This window comes from Desmodus rotundus, chromosome 9 (assembly GCF_022682495.2).
Source record: "Desmodus rotundus isolate HL8 chromosome 9, HLdesRot8A.1, whole genome shotgun sequence".
Classification (NCBI taxonomy): domain Eukaryota; kingdom Metazoa; phylum Chordata; class Mammalia; order Chiroptera; family Phyllostomidae; genus Desmodus; species Desmodus rotundus.
The window spans coordinates 109682647-109701600 of NC_071395.1; the positions used below are offsets into that span (position 1 = coordinate 109682647).

Sequence of the window (18954 nt, forward strand, 5' to 3'; positions counted from 1 at the left end):
CCTGTCCTCCGATTCTTTTTGTTTTCTTCTGAGCATCTGCTCCCTCGGTTCCCTTTTTCTGACCTGTCAAACCCACAGGTCCAGGGAGCCTTAGGCTCAGCCTCCCGCTCTGTGGAAGGCAGGCTGACCCAGTGCCCCAGCTCTCGGAGAGCAGCGCAGGAGCCTGATGAGCGCTGGAGGTCCTTTGGGCTCCCACGACTCCTTTCTGGCCACCTGCCTTCCCTGAAAACCCTTTTAAGGCCATCCATCTGAACAAATGTGTCAAGGGACCCGTAATTGGCAACACTGTGTCAGGGAAGGGAGCACAGGGGCTTAAGCCACAGAGGCTATCGTTGGTGAGCAATGATCCAGGGAGAGAGTCAGGAAAAGAATCAGCCATGGTTCGCCCCGTGTGTCTTTGGTAGAGGCAAAGTAGTAGTAATAGTAAAAGTAACAATAACGTGACTATATTGCTAACAACAAAAACCTACTTCTGAGGTATCTATTTATCCACATTTTACACTTGGGAAAACTGAGGCGCAAAACATTTCAGTTATGTGCTCAAAGTCACACAACTAGTAAGGAACAAGGCCAAAATTTTAAAAATCCAACTCAACCCCAAAGAGGTTGGACTTTTTCCACAACATCATCTTGCATGCTATGTCTGGAAGCTTCTGGAAATCCTGGATGCTTCGAAAGGAGGTGACATGTAGCTTAAATAGGAATTCCTAAGCAGGTAAGCAACATGAGGGATGTACCATGTAGGCAGCAAAGAGATTGCACAAAGGTGAAGTAGGACAGGTGTGGAAGTAGGAAGGAGGGGGACAGGGTGTCAAGCTGTTACCGAATCAGCAGCCTGCGCAGGATAGCTCTCTCCTGGCTCCGGAGATGTGTTTTCCCTGCCCTGGACGAATCCTGGGCAGGCTTGTGGCTTTTCTGATTGCTCCTGAGATAATGAATGAATGGCGCCTTTATCTGGCATTTCAAACAAAATCCAGTCCACTCTGCAAATCACCCAATTCTAGCCCAGCCCAGAGTGACATTAAAAACTCTGAGTCTTAATCATTAGAGAGATGCAAATTGAAACCACACTATGGTAACCATTATATACCTATTAGGATGGGGAGGGGGGACCTCTGACATGCCAAATACCGGCTTGGATGGGGAGCACTTATATTTTCTTATAAAGTTAAATACACAATTACTATATAACTCTGTAATTCCACTTGTGGGTATTTACCCAGAAGAAACGAAGACAGAGATTCACACACACAAAAACATGTGTAACGCTGGTAGTAATTTCATTCATAATCACCCGAAGGATGCAGGTGATGTTGGCGATGTGGAACCCTGACTGTCAATTTGATGCATGTTCTAGGTACTGTTGCTGCCTCTCCCCACCAAATTTGATGTAAAACAATAAACATTTATTGTAAATTCGGTGGTCAGTAATTCAGGCAGGGCCCAGCTGAAGTGGCTTGTGTCTGCTCCACAATGTCCAGAGTCTCAGCTGGGAAGACTAGAATAGCTAGGGGAGGGGTTAACTCAGCACAGCTGGGTGCTGGAACCATCTGGGGGCTTCTTCACTCCCATATCTGGCATCTGGCATCTTGGGAGGACTCAAAGCCTGGGCTCAGCTGGGGCTGAATCTGGAATCATCAAAGTGGGTCTCCTGCATGGCCTGGGCCTCTCACAGCAAGGCCCTGGGCTCTTACAGTGAGTGTCCCAAAGGGTACAAAAGAGGGGGTGCCCGAGAGAGAGAAAGAGAGGAGGAGGAAGAGAAGAAGAAGAGGAAGAAGGGGGAGGAGGAGGAGGAGGGGGAGGAGGAGAAAAAGCAGCTTCATGGCATTTAGTAGCTAGCCTGGGAATAATCACATATAAAGTCACTTCTACCATACTCTACTGGTCAAAGCAATCACAAGTCCACTGGACTCCAGCGGAGAGGACCAATACCCTACCCCCAGAAAGAAGCACCAAAGAAGATGGCACCATGTTTAAAACTTCCACATTGTGGGTGATTCTCTTCTCCACACTTCGTCCCTCCAAGCCCCATCATTCTCTCCCAACCTTCGTCTCTAAGTCTTCTCATCTCAGTAAATGGCACCTCCCAGGTAGTCAAGCCAGAAGTCAGCATCACCTCTTGTCACGCCATGTCCAACCATCACCACGTCCTGATGTTACTCCTCAAACATAGATGTTATATTCACTACCTCCCTCATTTCTGCTGACACCCCCTCACCTCACCAGGGCCCCCAGCATGTCCCATCTACAGCAGCCTGCACCCTGCAGAACAGCCGGGAGTGGCTGTGAAATGCAGCTCATAGCACTCCCCAACGGGAAACACCTCAGAGCCCTTCGTTGGGAAGAGTTTCTTCCGGGCTGCACGGTTCCCTGCACTGCCCATCTGCTGCCCTCCCCCCGGGGCCCTCCAGCTCCACACACTGACCTCGCCACGCTTCCTCAGGACCCCAAGCTCTCCCTGCCCAGGATCTCTGCACAGGTGGTTTCTTCTGCCTGGGACATCCTTCCTCCCATCATTCATGGGCCTGTCCCCTGCGCATCCTTGGGGTCTTATCTTTAAAGCCACTTCTGACAGATTTCCCAACCCCAGCTGTTGTTATTCCAGCCCCTGATTTTGCCGGAAACGTTACCCCCCCCCATTTAAAATATTTCTGTCTTTTTATTTGGTTTATGTTTCTCTTGCCTAGTGAAATGCAATATTCATGTGAGCAGAGTCTGGATCGGTCTTGTTCCCTGCAGCCCCGGCAACTGGCACTGGCACCCACCCCCGGCACACAGTCCCGGAACCCAGCCCTGGATACGTGAGTGTAGGTAACTCCTGGGCCATCATAGGAGATGGGGCCACTTTGGGTGTCCACGTCAGTCAGTAGGACTGGTACATTCACCACCTGTTCCTCAGATTCGTTTCTTTAGTACATTTGGGAGCCTTTCAGGTGGGGCAGGTGGATCTGAGCCGGGGTGGAGAAGGATGACCAAGGGCCAAGGGACGTGGTCGTGCTGCTGGCATTAGCGCATTCCTTTGTCCAGCCCCTGGGGACTGCTACGTGCCTGACAGATGGGCCCCGTGCATACTGGGAAGCGGGCACGCGAGACACAGTGGGAGCTTCTCCACAGGTCTCTTAGGCCCATGGCTCCGGCCTTCGCTGAGAGCCTCACCGCCCTGTACTAGAACGGTAAGGTCCCGGGACAGACCTCCCCAGGAACCCTGTCAGAAGAGGGGTAGCTGTGGGCGACGAATAGATCCTCCAGGTAAAAAACGCTACAATAAAAATGACCCGAAAGGCAAACACTCGCTGGTGTGGGCATACCCCGAGCCCTAGGTCTGTGTTAACTCGCAGAATCCCCCAGCAACCCCCTGCGGTGGCTCTGAAGGAGCAGGGTGAGGCCACAGGAGGACGCTCAGCACACACTTCCTACAGGACAGGCCTGGGGGGTTAACTGCAGGGACTTGAAGAGGACGTAGGGAATGGAAGCGCTTCCAGACCGCAGGGGCTGTGAGAATCTGGTCTGGGACAGACCCACATGGTTTATGGGGAGAAGGAAGGGACACCAGATGACCTCACTCATTCAAATGTGTTAAGCGCATACCCTGCCAGGCGCTGACCTCAGACTGGAGGACGGGCCGGGTGGGTCCAGAGCGCTCAGTGCAGCGGGTGCCCAGAGCTGTAACGCCTGAGGACAGGGAGGGCGGCTGCTCAGCCTCCAGGGGTGTGGACACCAGAGGAAGGTGTCCTGGTGCCGCCTGATCCCTTGACCTCAACCTAAGGTACACAGTGTTGAGGGGTGTGGGGGGAAGCCCGAAGGCCCAGAGGCGCTGCTGGGCACCCTGACCCTCCCCCAGTGTGACTCGCGTGACTGGGAGTGACCCGAGACCCTCTAACGTCAGCACTGCCTGCGTCGTCATTTCCGGTAGGCTGGGCTTCGGAGTGGGCAGTGGTGACTGTGCCCGCGCGCTGTCTCATCGGGGTCCCTAGCGGACCCTGCCTGGAAGGCGTCTGCATGATTGCATCCAGCTCCGAGCCTCCCCACCCCACCCCAACCACGCCCCCGCCCCCGCCCCCGCCCCAGCCGGGTCAAGTCTGTGCTCTTGTCCCACCTCTGGGATCTGGGCTTGCGCTCCGGAGGGAGCTCCTGGGCTGGGAACTGGGGAAGCGCCCCTGGTCGCCCCAGGTGTGACACTGACCCCAGGGGAATCCTACTGCCCAAGGCTTAGGAGACAGTGGGTCCACCAACGCTGCCTCTTGACGCCGCTGACAAGGAACACCGTGAAACAGGCCTGCCTGACACACGGAGGAGGCACCAGGCTCTGGGGTGGCCACCGTCAGGTCGCGGATAGGTCCCTGCCATCAGCCTACTCTATACTCTGTTTAGGGGGAAAGGCCTGAAGTGAACCCCAAGGCTTTTTGGCTGGTAGCTCAGGAAGGCAAAGGAACTTCCTTCTTCAAAAGCAGATCTGATTTTCCTCCCCACGCAATAGTTCAGAAAACATCGAGTCTGCCCCAAAGATATAAAGGGTGACCCCTCTGGGCAAGGATCCTGGGATTCCCATGAACCAAACTGGGCAAAGGGCCCAGCACAGGCCCCGTCTACAGCAGGAAGCCCGTCCCTCAGCTGCCCACAGCTCTCTGCGGCACCTGGGTTTCCACTCTCTGTCCCCTGCAGAAGCGGTCACTGAGGCTCAACCACCCTGGCAGAGTTGGTGGCCCAGCTTCAGCCAGCCCCCACCCGACGCCAGCCTCATGGGACCTAGGGTCCTAGGGGAGTCCAGCCTGAATCCCCCTGTGTAGTACTTGGGCAGCAATGAGAATCCAGCCTTTGTGACATGCTTGTCCCTGCCAGGCAATACTCCTGGACTGGGGCACAGGGAGGGAGGTTACAGGAAAGGAGAGTATTTGGGCAGAGCCATGCTGAGGGTGTAGTCAGTGCCGTAAAGGCCAAAGGCTGAAGAATGACCCAGCAGCTGGGTGTCTTCTAACCTCATCGGTGAAAACAGCCTTAGCTCCAGGGGCTGGAGGTGAATCTTCAGCTTGGGGGCTGCCTTTCATTGCCCAGGCAAGAGGGCGGCCCTGCTAGCATCTTCACTGCCAAGGCCCCCTCCCTCAGCCCATCACCCCTGCTTGTCCTCTGGGGCTTCCTACACTCCCTGCGGGGAAGCCCTGTCTCCTGTAGTTACATTTCCACAGAGCTGCAGATTGAAGAAATGACCAAGTGCAGAGGGGAACTTGGTGGGCTTGGGGCCCTGACCAGGTCCCTCTGGAACTCAGCACCCCCAACCTGGTTGTCCATTAGACTCATTTTGTCCCCATCTCAGTAAATGACATCACCACCGCCCTGTTACTAGAGCCAGAAATCTGAGCGGTCACTCCGATTCTTTAGACAATTCATCTGAACATCTTGGTTCTACACGCAAAATATATTTCATCTCGCTCCATGTCCACTGCCACCAGCCTTGTCCATCCCACCGTCCCTCCCTTTAGACCATTGAAGAAAACTCCATACTCATCTTCTTGCTTTTCTTCTTAACTATCTCGTTGAAATATAACGTATTCAGAGAAGTGTACACATCACAAGTGTGCATATCAATGGTTTTCACTACTGAACACACCTGTGTAACCAGCACCGAGATGAAGAAATGAAACACTCCCTGCACCTCAGAGTTCCCCACGTGACTCCCCAAGGTCAAACACTATCCCAATTAGATTCATTTTTGCCTGTTATAAACTTTATGTAAATGGAATCATATTCCCCCAAGGTGTCCACATCCTAATCTCAGAGTCTTTGAATACGTTACATTACATGGCAAATGGGACTTTACAGATGTGATTAAGTGGAGGACCTTGAGTTGGGGAGATTATGCTGGGTTATTATCCAGCTGGGCCCCATGTAATCCTAGATGTCTTTGTTTGTTTTAAAGATTTGATTTATTTATTTACTTACTTACTTATTTTGGAGAGACAAGGAGGGAGAAAAAGGGAAAGAAACACCAGTGTGTGAGAGGTGCATCGATCGGTTGTACCGGCCTGCAACCCAGGCATGTGCCCTGACTGGGAACCAAACCGGTGACCTTTCAGCCGTTGCTCGATCAGCTGAGCCACGCCAGCCAGGGCCCCAAATGTCTTTAAAAGTGGAAGAAGGGCAGAAGAGGTCAGAGTGAGGCAGTGTAAGGGGGATTTGACCTGCTGCTGATGCTTTGGAGATGGAGGAAGGGAGACCGGAGCCGAGGAACGTGGGAAGCCTCTAAATGGTGAAAGAGGCAGGGGAATAGACTCTCTCCTGGAGCCTCCAGGGGAACTCAGCCTTCTGGATGCCTCGATTTCAGCCACTGAGACCATGTCAGACTTCTAACGTACAGAGCAGTATGATAACAAATTTGACTTGTTGACTTGTTGTTTCAAGACTCTACATTTGGGGTATTTGTTACAGAAACAATAGTAAATACAAGTACTTACTCTTTGTGTCTGGTGTCTCTCATTCAACATTTTATTTGTGCTCTATAATAATCCATTGCGTGAATATATCACATTTTATTCAACTACGGATGGACATTCGGGTTGTTTCTAGCTTACACTATTACTATGAACAGTACTGTAAACATTTGTGTACATGTCTTTTGGCCAACATATGTACATGTTTCTGTTGCACGTATACAGGAATTGCTGGGTTATAGGGTGTGCATTCATAGCGGATGCTGTGGTGCGTCACCCAGACTTTCCCTCAGGACGGGAGGACCTGTTCTCCCAGCTGCTGGACACAGAGTCGGCACTCTCTGAGAAGAGAGAAACTAGAAAGAGCTCCTTGCCCACTGTCACACCGCTTCCCAGCAGCAGCCTGCACCCATTCAGTGACTGGTTACTATGTGTGTGTAGTGAGGTGGGGGGCAAATGTAAAGACCCCCCTCCACACTGCCACTTGGAATAACTTTGATGGGTCATCCCAGATTCAGAGCTTTCCAGAAACCAATGGAGGCTTCGTTGAGGCCACGTCTTAACCCAACTTTTCCTTCTTTTGACCCTGCTTCCTTCTCTCCCTACAGGTGTTGATCCGTCTAAAGAAGTTGAACACCTTGTCACATATTTATTGGGTCATTCTGGTCACATACGAAATTCCTCGTCAAGTCTTTTACCCAACTTTGCCCTGAGTTGTCTTTCTTTTTCTTGTGGTTTGCAGGTGTTCTTTCTATACTCTGGATACAAGTCCTTTGTCGGATATATTTGCCACGTATTTTCAGTTGAATATACTCAGGGTACTTCAACAGTAACAGCACATAGTGGGTCCTAATAAAAATGAGATACATGAATGCTTGAGTCTGAAAACTCCCTTCAGGAAAGAATGCTTGGAGAGGTACAACTGTATTTGATTTTAATGGGAATAATTGATATAGGATATGGATCTCACTCCTGGCCCGAGGTTTCTGGCCACAGACATTTAAACACTCAACTTCTTAAAGGTAAATGTGAATGAACATTGATTCAGAGTGTCTGTCCATAGAAGGTATCAAGAGGCTATCAAGAACCCTGCCTGTTCTAGGCATTGAGGAACCAACGTGAACAAAAGGTAAGTTCCCTGCTTTCAGGAGACCCGCAGCGGAAAAAAACACGACAACAGGTAAACAAAATAAAATAATTTCACCCAGTGAGCCCTAAAGTGAAGAAGGTCTTCCGGAAGGGAAGGGGCGTGTTGATCAGAAGCCAAACCAGGGCATTAGGGAGATCCCGCCCTCGGCCCCGCCCCCAGCTTTGCATACATCCTCTGATTGGCCAGCGGTGTCCAGCCCCACCCCGTGAGCGGGCTGTTGGGGAAGCGCTGGGCGGTTGGGGAAACGCCAGGCGAACCCTGCCGGGATGCAGCCGCGGCTCCGGGTGCCGCCGGGCGGGCAGGGGGCAGCGCGGGCCGGAGCCGGGCGGGGGGCGTCCGCCGTGGCACACGCGCACTTTTAGCGCCTCAGACCTGCCGGCGGGCCCGGGCCCTTCTTGTCGCTGAACCGCCCGCCGTCCCCTCCCCTCCACCCTTTGTGCCGCCGCCGCTCTGAGTGCCGGGCTCCGCACGACCCCGGCCGGGCCAGACCGCCGCGGCGAGTCAGCCTAGTGCGGGCGCCCGGCTAGCGGCCGATGGCGGAGGGGCGCGGCGCGGGCCGGGGCGCTGCAGCCGGAGTCCGCGACGCGGAAGACCCGGCCCGCCTCCGCCGCATTGTCCCGGGCCCCGCACCCCGGCTCTGAACCGCGCCGCCGCAGCGCCCGCCCGCCGCCCGCGGGGCCATGCGGAGGGCCGCGGGGATGGAGGACTTCTCCGCAGAGGAAGAGGAGCCCTGGTACGACCAGCAGGACCTGGAGCAGGGTGAGCACGGAGGAGGGGGCGGGAAAGCGGAGTGCGACCCGCGACCCCGGTCCGCTGCTCCATTGTTGGGCGGTGTCAACCCCGGGAGGGCTGGGCCGGACCCCGCGAGCCGGACTCCGAGGGGTGATGTGTGTGTAGGAGGAGGAGGTGGACAGAACCGGCGTGCTGCCCGGGAAACCCCGGACCGGGCCCGCGGAGACCTGCAAAAGTCGGGGGACCGCTCTTCCTCTTTCCCGAAGGGCAGGGGCGTACGTGTTCACCCAGCTCGCCCACCCCAACTTACAGGCGGGAACTGCGCAGGGGCCCCTGATGTTGTCGGGGGCCTGGAGTCCTGACTGGAAGTCCTTGGAGGCCGGGAGGTGGCTCCTTGGTTGTTTTCCTGGGAGGGGTGGAGTGTGGGGGGAGGGGGAGACTGACCCCAAATCCCCGACACCCTTCCTTCCCTGCCAGAATTCCTGAGCTCTAATACTCCCAGAAAGTTTCCCCAGCTCCCTTCCCCTCCACCCAGGGAGGGACTGGTGCTGCGGGACCCTGGCGGGGGAGAAGCGTAGATTGGGAGTCATCCATCTGCCTTCCTGAGGGAGGGGTCCCCTGGTCCTTCCCCTCAGGCCCCCTCACAAACTGCTTGCTGTGGAGGGGGTCAGGTTGGGGAATTCTGAGCAAGGGTTCAGCTTAGAACCTGAGTAAAGAGGGAGCCACCTCCCCGCTCCATCTGAGGGCAGAGAGGGTGAGTAGAAGTGGGTTAGAAGCTGGTGATGAGGTGGCCAAAGTGACATCACTCCGAGTAGGGGGCGGGCTGTTAGGACGGGAAACAGGAGGAGGCCTTAGAGGGTCACGGCCAAGGCCTACCAGAGTGGAGTCAAATCCACCCTGTCGTCCCCCAAGAGCGTCTCATTCTTGAGTGGTCAGGGCTGGAGGGGTGTCCAGGAGAAGTGACCACTGTCCCCCGCAAGTGGACAGGTGTGGACACCAGTCTGGATCCGTGTGTTGCTGACACTCCCGCTCTGGGGCTCCATCCATAGTCCCCAAAGCCTGGCTTTGCCCTCTGGGGAAGCATCTACCTCGATTCTGGAGCCTTTGTTTCCTGCCTCTGACCCACATCCCCATGTGGCCAGATTCGCTGGCAGATGAGGCTCGGTCCTTGTGCTCCAGAATGTGGGGAAACCAAAGCCTCTGGGGCAACGAGTGTGGGACTGGGGTTGCTGGGCCGTCCCCTGCCATACTCTATGCCTGGAGTCTACCCTCGGCTACCCTGCCTGGAGTGAGATGCCCAATACTGGCTGTGACAACCCCTCCCCAAACCTGGGCATTACTCCCACCCCCGGATTTTGCCTCTGTCAAATACCTATCAGGCTCCACTTAAGTGCCAGACACTATCCTGGGCACTGGGCATAGTGGTCTACTATGGTCTACTATGGTCCCCTGGTCTACTAAGTGGGCCTGGGCAGGTGGAGGTGGGCCTATAATTGAGTGTAGGTGACAGGGTGCAGTGAGAGGGCTTCATGGAAGAGGTGGGCCCAGAAGGAAAGACAGGAAGCTGAGTGCCTGGGAAATGGCCTCCGGGAGACAGATGCTGATTTGTTGCTGTCTCATTTTATTCTGCACCCTTAACCACGTCTCCGGAAGTCTCTGGCCCTGTGCCGGCCCAGATGTGGGAGGAAGGAGCCAGGGATCAGGGGTGGGATGGGAGATGTGCTGCTCCCAGAGAGAGGGAGGGGTGTCCAAATTCCCGGCTGGGCTGGGTGCCCACTTGGCCAGGGTCGGGGGTGGGCCCAGCCAGCGCTCTGCTCTGGCCTGGCTGGCCTACAGTGGTCAGCCTCCCTCAGGCTCCCCTCGCAGCCACCAGAAATGAGACAGTCTCAGAAGACGCTGGAGCTTTCCACCAAAAACCAAATGTCTGCTGGCTGGGCGTGTGCTGAGCCTGGGGAGTGATCTCTGCCCTCAGGGGACGCCGCATTCCAGCAGGGGAGGCAGAAAGGAGATCAAACTAGCAGCTGTGGTGGAGCCACAGGGGTGCTGCAGCAGGCTCATTCGGAAGGGTTCCCACAGAGGCCCCTCTGAGCCGGGTGCTGAAAAGGCGCTCCCTGGGCAGAGGAAGGCAGGCAGGCGTTCTGGGGGGAGGAGACGCATGTACAAGGCATGGAGCAACACAGTAAGACCACATGTGGCTGGAAAGTAGGACTTAAATAGAGTGTGAGCTGGGGTGGGAGGAAGTCCCAGGCACAGGTGCTGCAGTGCCATCCCTGTGGGGCGTGCACGGAGAGCTGGATGGTGGCGTGAGTATTCTCCAAAGCCCCGCCACACTGGGGATCAGGTGCCTGTTGCATCCTCCTTCCCTGTACCCAGTTCCCCAAGTCTCTGCCCAACTGCTCCCTCCGTGCCTCTGAGTGGCCCAGCAAGCGGCTTGCACAGCCAGCCTGGTCCCCCAACACCATGACAGCAGGTCCTGACTTCACTTCCCAAAACTTGGCCATAGAGATCCTATTTGACTTTCTGATGCTGTTCCATCCCAATAGCAAGGTCCTCGATGCTCACTGTGTTCCCTCCACCCACTGCCACAGCACCTCTAAAAATAGAAAATGCCATTAATTATTAAGCACTGGCACTCTTTCTCTTCCTGCCTGCCTCCCCATCTTAGACCAGGCTTGGCAGGCCCTGTGGGTACCACTTCCCAGGCTGAGAGATGGTTGCTGAGTCAGATATTTGAAGTCCTGGGCACATGACCTTGAGTCTGAGCCTCAGCAGAGAGCTCTGGTGTGGCAAGGGGAGGAGGTAACTGGACCCCAATTCTGTGGACCCGGAGTTCATGCCTTGTAGGTTGTCAGTGGCACAACCGCCACCCTGCCAGGTCTCCTCGCTCCCCTCACCCGCTGATGTTTGTCTCTCCTTCTCTGTGCCTGTTCCCTGTCCCTTCCCCATCTCCCTGCTTCGGAGTCTGGGGCCCCACTCAGGTCCCAGCCAGGGGCAACCCCTGGGATTTCATCGTTACTTTTCAAAGACACCCCTGTCTCCCAGTCATGCCCTCTCAGGCTTCTGGGGCGTTGCTCCTGGGCAGCACCTCAGCTGATTTGTGGGGGAAACTGATGAAGCCTGCTGCAGGAGACCCAGAAATCTCCGGGTCCAGGAAGGGGAGGTACCGGTAGTCTCAGTACTTTCCCTGGCTCGGTCCAGTGATCTGGCTGTGACAGGCCATTCATCCCTCTGGCTTCTAGCTCACCCCATGTTGCACTCCCAGGCCGCCCCCCTGCTCTGCTCCACGGGGAGCTGCACCCTCCCTGGAGCCCTCAGTTCGCTGGTGTCCCTTCCCCAGCACTTGGCTCTACTCAGTCCTAGCTGTGCAGCTTCTGTACTTCCCTCGTGATCCCTCCTGGCAGCTTTGACCAGCTTAGCTTGCACTGTGATCGGGCTTCCCCGAGACCATCCCTGAGATTTTCCCCTCCCCAAGGAGCTTCCCTTGTGTTCCCTTCTTCCCCATTCCTGAATCACTAGAGGGCCATGTCCCTGGTTTGTAGTGTGACTTCAGCTGCCCTAGCCCCCAGCCGCAGGAGTGCACACAGCTCAGATGCTCACCTGGGAGGAGGATGAGCAGAAAGTGCAGTGTTCACGACCATTCCTAGCTCCACCTCTGAGCCGTGGCCTTGGACTCTAGGTTAAGCTGTAAGGGAGCCACACAGGCCACCCACAGAGCCTGGCCCCTGACACCAAGGCAGGTGACATCAGTAGCAATGGCTTCTTCACAGGCCACCTGACAGTTCCCAAGGGAGAAAACATCCATGAGTATGGTCCTAGAGGTGGTTTGGCTGGGCTCCTAGATTTCCACCGAGCACTCAGCATAACACGGGGCAGCAGATCCACCACCCTAACGTCAAACTTCACACTTTGTAGACTTGCCATATATATAGTTAATACATTTGTGCGGCAAGTGCCCTCATTCCCCATCTAGGTTGGTGTCAGGTAGCTAATTTTCGTGGCAGCAGCATCAGAAGGTTAATTGTTCAAGGCTGAAGGTTCTTTTTTTTTTTTTTTAAAGATTTTCTTTATTTGTTTTTAGAGAGAGGTGAAGAGAAGGAGAATGAGAGGGAGAGGATTATCAATGTGTGGTTGCCTCTCACGTGCCCTGTACCAGGGACCTGGCCTGCAACCCAGGCATGTGCCCTGACTGGGAATTGAACTGGCGACCCCTTGGTTCAAAGCCCATGCTCAATACACTGAGCTACACCAGCCAGGGCAGGCTGAAGGTTCTTGTCTGCGATTTGTATGAGCTAGTATTTTGCACAGTGGCTAAGGTGGGTGTTGAGGGCAGTGGCTGTGTTTGTCCAGGCTGAGTTGTTGCTACTGCAGCTTTGCTCTGGGATAGCAGCTTTGTGCTCCTCAACCAGGGAGCTCCTCTGGGTGACACCTGGACACAGGGCTCCCCATCCCCACCCCCACCCCCTCTTAGGTCCGGCCTGGAGGCTGCACTCTGGCTATTTTAGAACCTCATCTCCCTATGTGGAAGCAGACCCCGGTTTGTTTCCCAGGAAAGGGGGCTTTCAGAGAGGGGCGCGGGTCACTAGGGCCAAACGCTCCTGGAGACAGGAGCGAGGAGACCTGAATTCCTTCAGTGTGGCTATCACTCAGCTGATGACCTTGAGCACGTCACTCTTCATGCTCTGGCCTGTCATCCATAGAATAAGGAGGTTAGGCCAAAGAGCTTTGAAGCCTCATCCAGTTGGAATACTCAGCAGGCCCCTTACCCCCTCCGCCTCTCAGTGAGCTCCTAGTGACCCCTCCCAAATGCTGCCCGTTGTCTGAGCCTCTTGCTGTGTCTGGGACAAAGAATCTCCCTTACTTCTTACCCAGGGCACTTGGCCCCTAGGTCTTATCATTCTTTCAAGACAGATTTGTACTCCTGCTCTGTTCGAGGTACTGTTCTGTGGCCTGGAGATATCAGTGAAGGCAACAGGCAAAATCCTGCCCCGTGAGCTTACAATTAGTCTGGGGGGAGATGAAAAGATAAATAAGCAAATTGTTTGGTAAGTTAGATGCTGATTTCTGCCAAAGAGAAAAAATTAAGCCAGGGGGAGAATGCAGAGTGGGAGAGGTGCAACTTTAAATCAATGGTTGGGGAAAGGCCTCCTGGAGAAAGTGACATTTAAGCACGGACTTGAAGGCCGAGAGCGATGAGCCCTGAGAGTGTCCCGGGAGAGCCCATTCCAGGCAGAAGCCACAGCCAGTGCAAAGGGCAGCCCCTGTGTCCTGGGCGTCTTGGGGTCCCCAAGGCCCAGCTCTGAATGAATGCTCGGAGCACGAATGGGGGTCCTCTGGCTTCTTTCTCACACCGCTCACTGTTTCCCCCACCCTCCGCCCCTCCTCCTAGACTTGCATTTGGCCGCAGAGCTGGGGAAGACGCTGCTGGAGAGGAACAAGGAGCTGGAGGAGTCCCTGCAGCACATGTACGCCACCAACGAGGAGCAGGTGCAGGAGATCGAGGTGAGTGCCTCGGGCCCTGCACATGTCCCCCCCACCAAGTCGCCTTTGTGCAACTTAGGAAAAGACACAGCTTGCACGACTGTCCCAGGCAGTCCTGCCCCACGGCCTTTCCCCTGATTCTGCAGTGTATGAATGCCCCGAAGCGAACCTGTTCCTGGAAGTGGGTGGAGGCATTTTCCCTCCCCCTGTTCCGAAAGGTTAGTCACCTTCCCGCCCCTACCAACCCCAGTACCTGACCAAGCAGCTGGACACGCTGCGGCACATGAACGAGCAGCACGCCAAAGTGTACGAGCAGCTGGACCTGACAGCCCGGGACCTGGAGCTGACCAACCAGAAGCTGGTGCTGGAGAGTAAGGCCGCCCAGCAGAAGATCCATGGGTGAGGGCTAGGGATGAGTTCGGGGCCCGGGACGGAGGACCGTGGGGAGGAAGGGCGGGCAGTGAGATGCCCAGGACTGGGTGTGCATGTGGGTGTATGTGCCGGTGGGTGTGACTGCTGCTCCTTCTCCCAGAAGCCCAGGCTGGGAACCTGGGATAGTAGTGAGTTTGTTCTTGTCGATTTGGGGTGGTTTAACATTCAGGCCGTAATCATGTAAGCAGCAACTATGCACCAGGCTCTATTCGGGCACCCGGGATACAGTGATGGGGATCCAAAGACACTGTCCCACTCTGGGAGCTCACAGCCCAGGAGGGAAGGCAGGCGTGTAGATATCTAATTGCAATGCAGGGAGATAAGTGATAAGGAGGGGTACAAGGAAGTGAGCTAGTGCAGAGGAGAAATGGTCAGCGCCAGGCCTGCCTGGGAGGCGTGGGAGAAGGGTGGGTGCCTCAGCACCAGGCATCGTGGCTCAGGGTTGCCCATCTGTCCCCAACCCCATGTCCCTCCAGGGCTGCAGTGAGGAGGGCTGGCCCTGTCTCCTGAAAGTCCCTCCCATGCCTGTCCCCTGCCCAACCCTCAGGCTGACGGAGACCATTGAGCGTCTGCAGGCCCAGGTGGAGGAGCTGCAGGCCCAGGTGGAGCAGCTTCGGGGCCTGGAACAGCTGAGACTGCGCCGGGAGAAGCGGGAACGCAGGCGCACCATCCACACTTTCCCCTGCCTCAAGGAGCTGTGCACCAGCCCCCGGTAGGTGAGGGCACCCCTTGTGGGTAGAGGACCTGGACCTTGGACGGCATCTCCAAGTGCCCAGGAGTGCCAAAGGGGGGAGCAAGGAGAGGGTGGGCACCGGGAAGCGGGGGGAGCAAGGCCTGGTACACTGCCCAGGCTGTCGGCGAGGCTAGTCCTGCTGCTAACAACAGTCAGCAGCTGCTGTTTCCTGATTACTGGCCCCGTGCCCATGACTCTGCTAAGTGGCTTAATAATCGTGGCAACACCCTAAGGTGTGTTTTACCGTCCTCACCGCACAGATGAGGAAAGTGAGCCCCAGACGTTGTGCGTCTTTCCAAGGTCCCCTGGTTAGTAAGCCAGGGCTCCAGCCCGGGAGGGGTTGGCCACTGCCCCTTCCAGCCCCCATTACACCCAGTGGCATGACTTCTTAATATAAGAATACATGTGGCCTCTTTTATGGGTTATTTTTTCTTAAACGTTGACTTTTTATTATTTTAAATTAAGTTATTGGGGTGACGTTGGCTAATAAGATCATGTAGGTTTGGGGGGTACATTTCTATGATACATGATGTGGGAACTGCGCTGTGTGCCCACCACCAAAGTCACATCATCTTCCGTGAGCATCTGTTTGGCCTCCTTTTCCATTTACCCCCCCCCCCGACCCCTGCCCCCTGGTGACTGCCACACGGGGGCTGGTGTCCGTGTGTTTCGTTTTATGTCCCTTATGGGAGTGAACTCTATAATTCTTAGCTTTTTCTGACTGACTCATTTCCTTACCATAGTATCCTCTATCCATGTTGTCGCAAATGGCAGTGTTTCATCTTTTATGGCTGAGTAGTTTTTCGTTGCGTATGTGTACCCCATCTTCGTTATCCAGCCCTGGTGTTTCAGTAAGGGTCCTAGCAAGAGACAGTGCCTCACACAGAGTAATTGAGGGGCGATCGATACAGAGGTGTGGACAGGTATAGGAAAATGGGAGGTGGGGGACACTGTAGCACCCCATAGTGAGGAGTTGTTACCATCCCTCAGCCCAAGAGGGCAGGGGCAGGGGGGTTACCGGAGCCTAGAAGCAATGGAGGATGCTGCACTGACCAGGAAGGAGCCTGGGGAAGGCATCCCCACTGCCTGCGTCTGCTCCCATTCTTGGATCCCCGGAGCCCCCACTGACTGAGCTCGGGTAGCCTGGCTGAAGCAGTCCATTGGGGTGTCTGCCTCCCAGGGCAAAGCGCAGAGGGAGAAGGGCCTGGAGTGGATCGAGAGGGACAAAAAAATATGCAGCCCAGTGGACTAGAAAGTTGTAAGTGTCCGGGGCTGGGCTCCCAGGCCTTGCCAACGACCAAAGCCCTCTGCCCGCCTGCCCCTCCCCCCCTCCCAGGTGCGAGGATGCCTTCCGCCTACACAGTTCCTCGCTGGATCTGAGCCCCAGGCCCCTGGAGCAGGAGAATGAACGTCTGCAGACCTTGGTGGGAGTCCTGCGCTCCCAGGTAAGCCAGGAGCGGCAGCGCAAGGAGCGGGCAGAGCGCGAGTTCGCGGCTGTACTCCAGGAGTACTCGGAGCTGGAACAGCAGCTGTGCGAGATGGAGGGCTGCCGCCTTCGCGTGCAGGAGCTGGAGGCTGAGCTGCTGGAGCTGCAGCAGATGAAGCAGGCGAAGACCTACCTGCTGGGCCAGGAGGATCACCTGGCCGCGGCCCTACTGGCACCCCTCACCCAGGCCCCTGAGGCTGATGACCCCCAGCCAGGCATCGGGGATGAGTTCGGCGCCCAGGATGGTGTCTCCTCCCCGGGCCACTCTGTGCGCAAGAGCTGTAGCGACACGGCACTCAACGCCATCGTGGCCAAAGACCCAGCCAGCCGGCACGCGGGCAACCTCACGCTGCATGCCAACAGTGTGCGCAAGCGGGGCATGTCCATCCTGCGGGAGGTAGACGAGCAATACCACGCGCTGCTCGAGAAGTATGAGGAGCTGCTGAGCAAGTGCCGGCAGCACCGGGCCGGGGTGCGGCACGCTGGCGTGCAGACCTCGCGGCCCATCTCCCGGGACAGCTCGTGGAGGGACCTGCGGGGCAGTGAGGAGGGCCAGGGGGAGGCCAGGGCCATGGAGAAGAGCCTGAGCCAGCACGTGGAGGCCGTGGACAAGCGGCTAGAGCAGAGCCAGCCTGAGTACAAGGCGCTCTTCCAGGAGATCTTCTCCAGAATCCAGAAGACCAAGGCCGACATCAACGCCACCAAGGTCAAGACCCATAGCAGCAAGTGACCCTTGGGGTCACCCCCAGGGTCAGGCCATGGGTGCCTCATGCCTGGGCCACACTGCCTCTGGTGAACGAGGGAGCCTTTTCACGGCAATATAACCCAGTGGGGGCCACTCTCCAACCCAGGGAGCAGGTGGGGGACCCAGCTAGTTCCCTGCTGATGTGGGAGGCGGTCAACATGTTAACAGCCTGGCCCCAGGACCCTCCATGACCCTGTGTCAGCCTAAGGCACAGCTACGAGATACAAAGCCAAACGGCCCCGCTCCCCTTCCCTGGCTTTCTGACCCCAGATTTGTTGCCAGGCTTCCAAGAGCCATTCTGGACCAGTTGGCTTTTTTCTTTTTTTTCAAAGTTTGGTTTCATTTTTTTTGAGAGGTTTGCAATGTAAGGTCCCCCTGACCCCTTGCCACAACTGGAAACACTTGAAGGGGGACCCCAGAGCCAGCTGTGGCAGGTTCCTGGGGTCGCCTGGACCGCCCACTGCTTTCCCCCAGCTATGACACACCATCCTTCCCCTAGCACCAGCTGTCCCACCCCCAGGGTCCTCACCAGGTCAGAGATGGCCCCTGCCATGTAGAGCAGAACACCTCAGCCTGGCCTCAAGTGTCCCCCACTCCAGCCCTGGTGAGGGTGGCCTTCTCCCTGGAGACCCTCAGCCCACTGCAGATCTGTAGCCAGTCCGAGGAGCAGAACAGAGAGCCCCCGCAGCAGCCACACACAAGCCGTGCACCACTGCCCCCAGAGCCAGCCTCCTTGGGTTGCAGCCCTGGAAATGCCTTCTGGGCATTAAGCCTTCCAGGGGTCTGGGCAGTGGGGAGCCCCCATCTCTGCACGCCGCTTGCAGTTCATCAAGTTTGGCCTCTGCCTGCCCCCACCTCAGGGACCATAACACGTCTCATTCACTCCCATGCTGACCACATGCTGACCTCACCACAGGTCACACCTGCTGCCCCCAGAATGTGCCGGGCATGTGCCACAAGCCAGTGGTCCCAGCTTCTGCCGCTGCCCCCCTTCACTGGGGACGGCCCAAGACTCTCCCCACACTAAACAGTATTAAAATGGGACCAGGAGGGAGAGCATGTCTCCTTCCTCCCATAAAATGCCTGCTCTTAACCTGCCTTTCTAGGGGGCTCTTGAGGACCCAGCTGGGGTTCAACCTATTGTGAAGGCTTCAAAAAGTCCAGCTTCAACTAGGATATGCCAAGGTCCCCAGCTTGCCCTCAGCAATCCTTCAGGGCTCCCAGTTTCTGCCGCACCCCCCCCCCATCCCGAGACCCAAGAAATCGGAGCAGCTGTACAGCCCAGTGAAGGCAGTGGCCCTGGCCTCAGTGCTGGGAGCCCAGGGGGCACCTTCATGCCTTACTCGTTTCTAAGGGGTAAAGGGGTTTTCTTAATACGCACGCCTGACCTCCCCAGAGGTGCCAACCTGCTCTCCAGGCGGCACTGTGATGAGAGCTGTCGGCTAGTCCTTCGGCCACACATCTTGGAACCCTTTGTCCTTTGGAGCTGGGCGGCTCCCAGCCCTCCATGTGTCTCTGTCATCTCGGGTGGAGGGGGTGGGGTGCATCGGGGTGGGGGAGGGGCTCCTGCCTGTTCGTTTCCTAGTTCTGTAGCAGCCGACCAGCATCACCTTTGATGTATACATGAGAGAAATATATTTACAAATGCTTTATTCTCTTCTTTAATAAAAAAAAATGCACCAGTATTGTAAAAGCAGAAATGGCCCCGGACCATGGTTCTATCTGCAGCACACACCTGCCTCTCATCACACAGCTCTGAGTGGACTTCCTGAA

General features: G+C 56.1%; 1 protein-coding gene across 1 annotated transcript; it reads left to right on the forward strand.

Moving 5' to 3' along the window:
* Window positions 1-7827: 7827 nt before the first annotated feature.
* CDR2L (cerebellar degeneration related protein 2 like) lies at window positions 7828-18869 on the forward strand. Its single transcript, XM_024553904.4, has 5 exons — window positions 7828-8334; window positions 13694-13806; window positions 14036-14184; window positions 14765-14929; window positions 16287-18869. Exons 1-5 carry the CDS (start codon window positions 8256-8258, stop codon window positions 17164-17166), a joined length of 1386 nt encoding a protein of 461 aa, XP_024409672.1. The 5' UTR covers window positions 7828-8255; the 3' UTR covers window positions 17167-18869.
* Window positions 18870-18954: the final 85 nt, after the last annotated feature.